This window comes from Neodiprion lecontei, chromosome 6 (assembly GCF_021901455.1).
Source record: "Neodiprion lecontei isolate iyNeoLeco1 chromosome 6, iyNeoLeco1.1, whole genome shotgun sequence".
Lineage (NCBI taxonomy): Eukaryota > Metazoa > Arthropoda > Insecta > Hymenoptera > Diprionidae > Neodiprion > Neodiprion lecontei.
Window position 1 is genome coordinate 4,355,408 of NC_060265.1, and position 12,092 is coordinate 4,367,499.

Genomic DNA, 12,092 nt, shown 5'->3' on the forward strand with positions numbered 1-12,092 from the left:
GAGGTGAATGATTTTGGTAGGGGTCAGTCTGCGCGCGAAAGTGTCCAACGTTGTCCGTTCGACTACTTTGCTCGTCGGCTAGTTCGTAGGACTATTCTTCCCAGGCAATCGGCCCGAGTGAGAGGAAGAGGTGTTTTCTGTTTCCTACTCGTTACACTACCACAAGCCGAAACTTATCGGCGGCTATCCTGTTCGGGGATTGCTGTCAGCGAGTTTTATGTAAGCCCTTAGATCTTAAAGAGTCTATATAAGCCGACGCTCTCGCTCAGGCAATTCCTCAGTCAAAATGCGTGCCGTTTCGTTGGTGGTGTTGTACGGCTTGTGTCTCAACGTTCCGGCTCAGAGCACTGCAATTCTCTCCAGTTGCACCGGCGCGGTCACCGGCAGCGATACCAATCAAGTCAACGCATCCAGTGTTCGACGACCGGTTACCAGTGGTTTAAATTTTACCCACAACCATACCGTTGCTGTCCCGAAACATGTCTTTCAAAAAAACGTATCCGACCTACTCGACGAAGACGAGGACGAAGACGACTTCGTCGCGAACACGGGTCAGAATTTCAATCGCATGTCACTCAGACCCAGTGCGCCCCAGAATTGGATTACACAGGTGATATCGACGTTGACACCGCTTCCGGATAACCTTGGGATCGCCTGCCAGAGGGACACGCAGACATATTTACAGGAACTGAGTAACTTCACCCACTGGGCCGTCAGGAGTGAGTAATTTAACTGGTCGAACGGTCGTCGCTATTAGATTTATTTACCTCTTTACCGATATCGTTTTGTCAATTGTGCCGGTTCTTTAAACGCGAAGCTTTGCAACCGTTTCACGTAGGCGTTCCAATTGTGCTTTGAGAATTGATAAAAATTTATCGTACGTCTAACGTTGTACCGTACACTTCCGAGTAAGAGCCGGTGATGTAAATATGCATGCGAGAAAAGAAGAGTTTTCGTTCTCTCAATTAAACTGTGAAAGTTGAGCGTCAACGGTGAAGTATTTATATACTGTGAAAGTGAATGCACCGGTGGAAAATGCATCTTAATATATAATTGTGGACAGTGACGATTCATCTGACGAGTAGAAGAGAAAAAAAGTACATCGCCGTACAGATTTCTTGACTCATGACAGAGGGAAAACACACGTGTGTCAATGGCGCTTGTATTAATTTTACTTTACACCGTTCCGTGGATGGTATAACACGTATACACCCGCATGATTTATTCAATGTATAAAGAAACCGTTACCTCAATATCTTTTATATACATACATTACTCGTATCGCGGTATACATGTGTATCCAATATTACGCAAGTTGAAAGAAAGTAAAAACTGGTATAGCAGTTACGCGAGAGACCATCTAGCGATCTTAAAACTTGCGCAATTAATGATCCAGTCGGAACATCGGCTCACTTCGCGTATTTTGTACGAATTACGAATTCACCGGTACATTCACGGATGTTTTATATTCACTGATTCAAAAGTTACCTAGACTCGTAACATTAGCGGATTGATGCGAAGGCGTTAATTTCACTGCGACGTAAATTGTGATTCTCGGTGAAAAAATGATCTGAATATACAACGTTTTTTCTCCGCCAAGTTTGAGTAATATTAATTGCAAGCAATAACGTGAGATATGGCCAGGAGTCGGGAAAGTTTGAAACAGATCATTTCGCATAATTCTTATAACGAGAGCAGCATTTTCAATTCGGTGTTCCAAAGTCTATGAATAAAAACGAATGCGTCCGTGCGTCTAGTGCTGCTGATTGAACTGCCAGTTCAAATATACTATACTGAATATTTTTTTGTGGGCTGATTGCAAAAATAAAAAAAAATTTATAATTTTGCATCAAATCAAGTTCCTCACGCAGAAAATCATCAGACTTGAAACAGCTCCAAATTTTGCGTATTTCTATTTCTCAAGAAACGAATTAGACGAATACTTCATTCCCGCTCTCCTCCCATTTTAAAAAAAATTTCAAGAATTCTCTACTTCAAGGAAAAATTGTGCGATTAGTACAATGTTACGCACAGATCCCATTATATTTTTACACCAGATAGTGATATTTAAAATTGTTACTTTACACCTGTGACGCTGGGTTGTCTTGAAAATTTAATGATACTATTAAAAATACAAAATATAAACGAAGCAGTTTGTTTGCGAGCTTTAAAATCGAAACGAGTTGAATTTGTAGGAAAATACACTGTTCCAAGAGACCGTACATATTTTGTACACGAATCACTAACTGATCTGAATAAGAATCATAGAATTTCGGATTATCTGCATGGGACCAAACTAACTAAAAGAACGAATCATGTCTCGCTGCGCAACAGATAAATATATGTAATTTAATGATTATTTCATCCATCCGGGAGATATGCGTGTAATATGTTACAAAGGCGTATTGTAATATCAAGCGTGACGCGATCGACCTCAATTCAATGTTCATTACTATGAGATCTACGCTGTTTTATTCGTCTTAACGTGCTTCTCTCCTTTCCCGCAGTGATGGACGCAAGCGCAAAGTTTCCCCACGGTATTCTTATGGGGAATATCCGCAGCATGGGGGACTTCGACGAGTGTCTTTGGACGAAAACCGACCAGGAAATTGAGCCGAAGTACTGTCTCGCCTCCGTTTATAATCTGGATGTGAAGAACACGTATCCGGTGTACGACAAGCTTCAGGAAATCGTCCGAACGATGACCATCGGTCGAATGAACATGGAGACGTACGAAACGACCATGGTACGTGGAACGAAGCTCGCACATTTTATCGGAGGAAAAGAACGCGGTTTCCGAGTGCCGAAGAGGGCTTCCTTACAGTAATATTATTTTCCAAACCAGGGAACAATACCGATGCAGAGGTCAGGACGAATCGAGTGGGCCATGTGCATTCCGGCAACTTGTTCTCCGGTCGACGTTGAGATAATGCTGAACGCCGCCGGAAAGCGGATCTTCCCCGAATTGGATATCAGAGCGACGGTGCACTCGAAGGATTGTTACACGAATTCGCAGCCACAGGGCTTCTCCTTGAGGGACAAGCTCATTTTGTAAGTATAACACATCGGGGTGAAGACACTTCGGACGTATAACAACGGCTGATTTTTTCCCAGATTAAGCATGATGGTCATCGTCTCGTTGGTCGTCGTCGGGACGCTCCGGGACCAGAGTGACGGTAACAACAACGACAACCAGGACGAAGGTGAGGATGCGTTGCGAGGACACTTTTTACTTCCGAGTAAAGTGCAGAGTCAACGAATTTTTCTTACTGCCAAAGAACACGCTGGGAATTGGGCGATATTGTTTGCCGGTGATTGATCGATCGATCTATTTTTTTTTTCAGAAAAACCGTTAAGTGTGAAGATACTAGACGCGTTCTCATTGAAACGGTCTTGGAAAAATCTCACCGACTTTTCGCCCAGTCGGTCCAGCAGACAGATCGAATGCCTGGACGGTTTACGAGGAATTTCGTCGCTCTGGGTTGTCATGGGCCACCAGGCTCTCCTGGCATCCTCCAGTCCTTACTCGGACAAAGTGACTTTTTTCAAAGTAAGACCATTTTCGGGTGTACGTTTCGCATTTCGAGCCAGGCACAGCGTTTGTTCTTGCAGGGGTTGATCTTTGGCATTAAGGAAACAATAGGCTCGCGGCTGATTGTGAGCAGGATTTTTGCAAAGCCCCTCGCGAATCACGATCCACGTCTTTGTTGAAAAAGCTTTAGCTCACTGACGTCAATGCAAAGTGAAATATTCAGCTGAAACCTGACAGTAATTACACGACGTGTTCAATGCGGAACAGTCGAATAATTACACATAATCCAGGGAACAGACCAGTGCATTCGTGCGCGCAAATATGCTCAAGTCTGTATGCATATTTGCGGTCGTTCGTTCAATCGGCTAAAACTTGTAAAAAATTTTTATTACTCCGAACTCATGAATCGGTAATGTTTTTTTTTTTTTTTTTTTTTTTTATGGCAAGAGAACATAAAACTTAAACATCTCGATACTCGGGATAAAATTCATACTCTCGTATACCGCAATAATGCAAATCTTTGAACTTTGAACAGCATGTTTTGGATGTTTGCGAAACGAAATCTGTTTAACGCTACCGAAATCATCTCTTAGACGCAACAGTACACCATCCTCATGATTCTCTGGAATTTCTTTTTACCCGTCGACACTTTTCTCGTCATCGGCGGCCTCGTTCGGTGTTACAACCTGATGCCAGGATTGGAAAAGCGAACCGTAAATCACTGGAAAAGTGCCATTACAAGGTACCTCAGACTGACGCCGGCACTCCTGGTCGTTATCGGTCTGTACGTATCAGTTATGTACAGAATATCGAACGGACCGCTATGGAATCGGCACGTTGGCGAAAACAAGGTCGCTTGCGAATGGAACTGGTGGAAGACCGTCTTCTACGTAAATAATTACATATACAACGAGCGTGAGGGATATCACTTGGTATGTTGAATTATTCTTCACATGGTTTAAATCAGCCGAATAAGAAATTAGAAAAAAAAAATATCAAAAAAATCTGACTCAAAGTTCCTTCCAAACTTGATTAAGTACGAGTACCATAAGTACTTGGTAATAAAATAACCTATAACCAAATTTGTAGGTTTGCAACTGATTAGATAACTGACAAGACTACACTGTGGAACTGTCAAGTTGAACAGCTTGTAAGTTTCAAAAATTTTCATTGCTCATTTTCATCGTGATTTCAGTGCCTGCTCCAATCCTGGTACACGTCCGTGGACATGCAGCTGTACCTGTTGGCCCCGTTGCTGATAGTGCCGCTGTGGCGTAATCCCAAGCTGGGCATGACTCTCCTGATAACAGTGGCTGGAATCGCGACTGCAGTGGAATACGCGACGATTGTTTTGAACAAGTTACCGGGTCTACCGATAACGATGCACTCGGAGTAAGTTGAACGGCACTCGAACGCCTACGGCTATATTTAAATCAGGACTAATTGTGCCAAAGTCCGTGTCTTTTGCGTCGAGAATAAGACTGCAGAACCGTCGGTTATCCAATGGCTTAACCGCACGGCGCATAACATAAGTAGAAAGTGTGCAACACGTGGGTACGCGCCGATTACGAGGTTCCGTAGTATCAACGGTGTGTTGTGTTATTGTGTCGGGAAAGTTGAGGTTCTCTGCAACACATTCCACCGATCTTAGAATTGCGATAAGTCGGTCTCCAGTCCCGTTGCAGTTAAATTCTCGCTAACGAGTTAACCTGCGAAATCATTCTTCATTTCACTCATACTTACATCTCGTTCCTTTTCAGCGACATTGCGATTCTCACCTACGTACGAACTTTCTATTTCGTTTCCCACACGAGAGCGATGCCCTATTTGATCGGTATTGCAACGGGGTATCTAATGCACCGGTACAAGAGCATCGCTATGTCGAAGGTAGGACAGCTGTTCGACATCACACACTTGTCTGTTATTCTCGTTATTAACCTTACCGCTTTGCGTGGAACCTTGATTCCAGACGATGTTGAGCACAGGCTGGCCATTGGCGATGCTTGGACTGTTTTGGCCTCTCTTCGGATCTCTGGGCTATCTGGCAGTCGATTATCCACTTGGATCTTGGAGACACGCCTACTTCGGAGCGTTTCACAAGACTGTTTGGGCCGTGGCCATTTCCTGGATAATTGTCGCCTGTCATAACGGCTACGGAGGTTCGTTTTCGACATTGAAATATCTGCGTCACAGGAGCTTGCGTTCCTTGCAGGAAGGTGGATTTACTAAAAAAAAAAAAAAATTATCACTTCTTTCAGGACCGGTCAACGCGTTTCTTTCCAGCAGGGTATTGAAGTTCCTCTCAAGAATATCGTATTCCGTATTTCTGCTTCACCTGGGAATCCTCGTGTGCTTCACAGGATACCTGAGAGTTCCGAAGCATACAGATTTTCCCTCAATAGTGAGTACAACCTTTTCTTCTTGGATTTGAGATACGACGTCTAAAGTTATCGGCAATTCCATTGTAAAGCATGAAACAATCTTTATCCCTAAAATATTTCAGATGAAGGAGATGGTCGGTGAACTGAGCGTCGTTATCATCCTGTCGATCATCCTTCATCTCAGCGTCGAGGCGCCGTTCGCGGAACTGTCTCAAATAGTATTCAGAAAAACCAAGCGGGAAGTGAAGAAGTTAAAGTAGCTTCCGACTAACGTTATTACCCGATGTCGATGTCGCTCGTAGAATCGCGTCGTTTACCCAAACTGCCGCTATCATAACGGGGCATTTATTGTTATCGATATTTATATAAGTACCACTCGGCAACATTCGAGCTGGGAAAAAGACAAATGAGTGAATTATGTTGTTGTATATATGTTGTATATTGTACGTAGGTATTTATTTTTACGAATGGCGCTAAGCTGAGACGCCTGCGACGTTCACTTGAGTAGCCTGTATAAATAAAACGAATATTCTTCATGTTATATAATATAATCAGGCGTCGACGTTATTCCACCAAATCCATTTCCAAGCGTATCTAGCCCGTGCGAGGTTCTTCCTGCTTCGGATTTCGCTATTCCCGAATATTCGGACTCCGGTTCCTGTATTAGGGACGGGACGTCGCGTCTCGTCTCGTTGGTAGGCTGGTTATTTCTCGTCTACTCTCGGCGAAGGCGTGTACATACGTACACCTCGGCATTGTTGATTTCAACGTGAGTGCCGGCTTGTACAACAAGGCGCATGCCGTACGCTTCCATGGTTGAAACGTGCGTCGACTGCGAAGGTCCGACGAGGAAGACGCGTCTCCTCGAGACGACGGCGTCGCCGCTCTTCTCTGTTGCCAAAATAAATAGCACGAGTTCGTTGAAACTAAAGTACACGTGCCACGTACATCTCTGCTTGGCTAGAGACGCGGCCTGGTGGTTCTTCATCTCTGCGTGATGGCGCACCTGCCAGAGACGAGCTACGTTCTGATTTTACAAATTCTCGATACATTTTCCCCACGTAGCTCGAGATTATTCCCTGAAAAATAAATAAAAAGTCAATTTTAAGCCTAATTCTTATCACATTTGTCGGGGAGCTTCGCTCCGTGACAAGAGCATGGATTTCCATCAGGATATAACCAACGAATCGATCTCGTTCGGTCCGCCTGTTCGTAATGTCATCTTCGCAGTGGAAACTGGTAGCTTCGTGAAAATTTTCTTTATCCGGAACCGGATTATCGGCCACGTTACTGTCGCGTTTTCGAGAGGCTAGCTGCAGGGATGCTGTCGACGACAACGAGAAACATCCGATGACCTCCCGTGGTATTTGCATAGTTGGATATTCATGTGGGCAAAGCCGTGCACGGTCATGTTGTACGTGTATACCATTATATATATATATATATATGTGTGTATATACACACGTGTACGTCCGCCAACGCTGATCTAGAAATGTCCTTTGCTTGCGCGGGTCCCAATGTGCAGGATCATCTCATCGTCAGCATCCTGCTCGTCATTACAGAAGTACGGCGTACGATTTAATTGCAAGGGGGAATTGCGAATAAATGGTTTTTTTCATCCATCGACGGATAAGACACGAGGAGGGAATTTAATTCCGATGGAAATTATTCCCTCGGCCGATCTTATACAAGCAGCAAATGGCAGGACACTCGTGAACACGGAGATAACTCTTAGATCCTGAGCGAGTTAAAAGAAATACTTGAGCCAATATTATCAATCAATTTGTCGTCTTTGCTAATGAAATAAGACTGTGGTCTCCCTTTGCTTTACCCACCCTCTTTCCCTCCGGTCCTCCCTCCGAGTCTTGGCTCTCGTATTCTCGTCATCTCCCTTCGATTTGCTATAACTCTTCAGTAATTACTACGATTATTTACAAGATTGTCTCTGGAGATTGAAGAAATACAAGCTTCAAGCGGATCTGGGGATCCGGAGCCTTGCCAGAGGGTTTAATCCGATCAACGCGGGAAACGAGGTGACTATTCGTCTGTAATTTTATTTCCTTTATCTTCGATCTCACCGCGATTAACGAGTGCGTGTCGTTTTTCTTCCGGAAACCGAGAATTCGAAAAAAAAAAAAAAAAAACAAAAATGAAAATAACAATAATAAGCGAAGCACGTAATCACATCTCTCTGTTTAACGAAACGCGAACGAGGGGTAAAATTTGAGTTGGATGGCTCGCGGGTTCGAATGAAAAGTTTTGTTGGTAAACTTCGTTTCCTTCAACCCCCGAGGAGAATAATAATTATGAATAATTAATTAGGCGGTGGCGAAGGTCTTTCGCCTGGGATGTTACACCGTCATGTTTATTCAATCCTAATAAGCGACAGCAATCCGGAGCGCGACGTAAATTATAGAGGCTGTCGCGAAGGTCACGGGGTTGGTTCGAAGGTTCGCTCGGTAACTATACGGCCGAGGTTTTCCTCGCCCCCGAAGAACCGGTACCCCCAGATAGACGGAGGTAGGGACGGACTCTGGCTGGATGCCCCCCAGCCAGCCGGTATTATAACTTGAGTTGAGCAGATCCTTCGTGGGAACCGGGGACTGCAGCTTCCGCCGCACGCGTCTCGCGTCTCCGAGGCTGCACGGGGTAGCCGATTCCCGCTCCAAGTGTAATCTCTAAGCCCCTAAAAGGCACTCGCTTTCCTTCCACCCGTCTCCGAGACCTCCCGAAACATCTCGTTCCCCTTTTTGTTACTGCATCCCTGACGATTCGTACGGTAGAATCCCCCCAAGTTGCCGGAGGGCGGGGGTTTCTAGAACGGGCACTTACGGAGCGGCTGCTCGGAGGTTTTCACGTTCCACCGTATATCAGTGAGCCGATTTTTTCCTGGTTTTTGCCTTGGAGGCACCCTGTGGAATGAATATCTGCGTTGATCGGTGGAAATTCGCGGTGTTGGTTCGGTGCAGCCGAATTGGTGCTCGCCGATCGGGCAGAGGGAAAGATATCGGTGAACAATAATTATTGATATAAATTCCGCACTCGGCTAATGTGTAAAAGGGAAGTCAGCGGGCGTTAACAATTACGCCGACCACCATTGAACCCCTGCCTCGGTTCTCAGCGTTGTGATTCATTTCACGCGGTAACCTGAAATTCTCGGCTATACCACGCGTCCGTGTTTGGTAGGTGGCTACGTGGATAAACGTGGATGTAGACAGATGAACGGAGAGACGGACAAACGTCAATTATTGTCGAGCGAAATCAAACGTGGGGCGCTCGATGCATATTGAATAATATTCCGTATCAAATACCATTCCGATATACATAGTTTGTGCGGTACACGACGTGTGTTATATGCGCATTGAATGAAGGAAAATTCCCGACGAATAACTGTCGAACATATAAAGCGTTTTTGCGTACACGCTGCTGATCGCGAAAAGCAAAGCTTTGAGCTGAAAACCGAGCGTGAGTTTATACCGAATGTTACACCGCTGTATATCCTTGCCACGAATATCTATACTTTCGTTAACATTTCTGCTTTCTTTTTTTCAACTGCTATATGATTTTTCGGTCATTCGAAATACCGAATCGCCCCCGGGCCACCGACCGCTATTACGAATTTCAGTTTTAACCCAATAGAATAATTTTTCACGCCCTCTCAAGTTTCCATTTTCGTAATTCGTATTCCGAATTCTCCAATGTCTTACTACAGAACTATAGTGTATTGTTTTTTGTTTCGTTTTGTAATATAATTATAACCGCCGCACAAATTGATCAACACAGATAAGCGGTATCAAAGAGACCTCCAACGGATCTAAGTATTTTTAATAATTAAGCTTCCGGTATCCCTGGGAAAATAATTCAGCGATATAATCTCTCGAATCCGTCAAAGCCCAAGAATCACCGATTATCTAAACTCAGTTCGTTTTCACTTTCGATGGCAACGTTTGTGCACACTTTCTAATAACTAGTCGGATGAACTTGTACGACAAGTAGAGGGCCGCGGAAGCGACTAGGAGAACGAAGGCCAGGACGTCGAGAAGTTCTCGCTGGTGCCAGGGCCAGTGTCGAAGTCGCGGTCGCAGGTGAGGAGCACCGTTATGCCTGATGACGTATTCTATCCACCACATCGCTCGATCCATCGGGTCTTCTTTTCGGTCGTTGAATAGCTGACGAAACTTCAACATTCTTTCCTTATACCTGCATATTTCGCACAGCGGAATGTAGTTTCCCTTTCGGACATTTGTCACGTTAGTGTCGTTAGGTTTTGATTCGAGATAATTACCCTTTGTCCTCGATGACCTCGACGATGGCTCCTCTAAGTTCATCCCCGGATAGTGGCTCGAAATTTACCCGCTTGCCAAGTTGAATGGATTCAAGTTTACGCACGTTGAATTTCTGGTCACCAAAAACAGGTATACCTACCAGCGGAACGCCGTAGTGTATGGCTTCTTCAGTGCTTTGTCTTCCACCCTGATAAACGAAGAGCTTGATGTTCGGATGGGCTGAAATTATAGAAGGACTCTTTCAATTATCTGATTCGATCAAATCACGAGGTGAATTCTCAGGCACACATTCTCACCGAGGACGTCTTGTTGAGAGAACCACTTTGATATAAAAACGTTGTCCGGCTTGCCGTCGAGCGAATTCTGCTCCCATTTCCACACAACTCGGTAGGGCACAGCGGCGAAAACGGATATCAGAGTACGTATCTTTTCGGGAGCTAGGTGGTCGCTCAGCACGTTTGTGCCCAGACTGAAGTAAACAAATCCCTCTTTAGCACCGTCCAAAAACTCCTTCAAGTCCTGAAAAAGAAATTCAAATTTTAAAAAAGGTATCAATATTAACTTTTTTCATATACGTCGTGATTCACACATGCGGTTGTCACATCTTACTTCGTCGAGACCATGTAATTTGAGTTTCAAATGGCAACCCTCTATGTGGATCATGTTAGGTAAGCTCGGCTTTGGGTATTCGAGCAATGGATGACTACTCGTTAATACCAGACTCATCTCCGTGCTCAGATCCTCAACACTTGGCACATGCGGTCCGAAATATTTTTTCAGCAGTCTCTCTTGCCTTGGCAATAGATCATATTGTCGTAAAATCGCGTGTTTTGCCATTCTATAAGCATTGATCAACCTCAGCCAGAAATTCATGTCATCCGTGTAATCATCCATCAATGACGGAGAGTAAGACAGGGCGTGTGTATTTCCTGTGAGTCATCGAGGATTTATTTATTTATTTTTTTTTTTTGTAGAAAGAAGAAGAGCATTTGAAAACTACTTTTACTTAAACGTTTGGTTGGTACAAACCAATTTGGTAACTCAGTGAGTGTGACAGAGACGTGGTGCAAACTCCGATGATCGGAGCATCCAGCCGAATCCGGAGAGCGTAGATGGCATCGTAGGACAAATATTCGGCGATGATGAGGTCGAAGCGTTCGGTGCTGTTCGGACTGATGATTCGTTGCATTTCTGGATGGATAAGAACAGCCTCGGTAATCGGTTCTGACACTTTGTACCATTCTTGTAAAAAAGACGTCTCGTCCAAGGCTATGGCGTGGTCCATCTTCAGGTCGTAGGTATAGTGCATGTCGATTTCCTTGTAATTATTTAGGCTAGGATCGTTCAGCGGATCCGAGGTGAAGACAACCAACTCGTGGCCCCGCTTGGAAAGTTCCATTGTTAACGCTCTGAAGACGATCTATTGGTCCAGAGACACGAATATGAGCAAAAAAATGAGATTAACTCTCTTTGGAACCCAAGTAAAACCAGCTCGTTTCTCATACCTGATGACTGAAGGATGGAGTAACAAACACCCCGAGTATTCGCGCTGATTCGGCAACGCCTCCCAAAACGTACAGAACAACTGTCACGCTGAATACAAGTACTCGTACCATTGTTGGAACCGTGTGCGTCTTCATCAAACGTCTTCGTTCTAATAAACAGGTCGTATTTTAAAAGGTAGAAGATCTGTGACGCGTTAAGACGTTTTCGCCGTTTGAACATTAGTCGCTCAAATTGGAAGGGAGCATGAAAACACCAGGAAGTGGAGTGAGGTTGCGGAAAATCTCTAATTGCCTTCGTATCGTTCCCATAGCTTAGAAAACAAATGGATTAAGGGATCGTCGGGATTCGGTATAGAGAGGTGAGTGAATTTGAAGATGGCGAACGTTG

General features: G+C 44.5%; 2 protein-coding genes across 2 annotated transcripts; one reads left to right on the forward strand and one right to left on the reverse strand.

The window, feature by feature from the left end:
• The first annotated feature begins 15 nt into the window (after window positions 1–15).
• On the forward strand, window positions 16–6,464 carry LOC107217968 (nose resistant to fluoxetine protein 6). The gene is made up of 11 exons (XM_015655691.2): window positions 16–719; window positions 2,508–2,746; window positions 2,846–3,051; window positions 3,115–3,203; window positions 3,345–3,550; window positions 4,126–4,464; window positions 4,728–4,924; window positions 5,293–5,419; window positions 5,502–5,691; window positions 5,791–5,933; window positions 6,036–6,464. Exons 1-11 carry the CDS (start codon window positions 287–289, stop codon window positions 6,171–6,173), a joined length of 2,307 nt encoding a protein of 768 aa, XP_015511177.1. The 5' UTR covers window positions 16–286; the 3' UTR covers window positions 6,174–6,464.
• Window positions 6,465–9,830: 3,366 nt separating this feature from the next.
• Window positions 9,831–11,815, reverse strand: LOC124295043 (UDP-glycosyltransferase UGT5-like). Its single transcript, XM_046743111.1, has 7 exons — window positions 11,705–11,815; window positions 11,229–11,619; window positions 10,809–11,128; window positions 10,496–10,718; window positions 10,199–10,418; window positions 10,127–10,145; window positions 9,831–10,082 (listed from the first exon to the last, which is right to left on the reverse strand). Exons 1-7 carry the CDS (start codon window positions 11,813–11,815, stop codon window positions 9,831–9,833), a joined length of 1,536 nt encoding a protein of 511 aa, XP_046599067.1.
• Window positions 11,816–12,092: the final 277 nt, after the last annotated feature.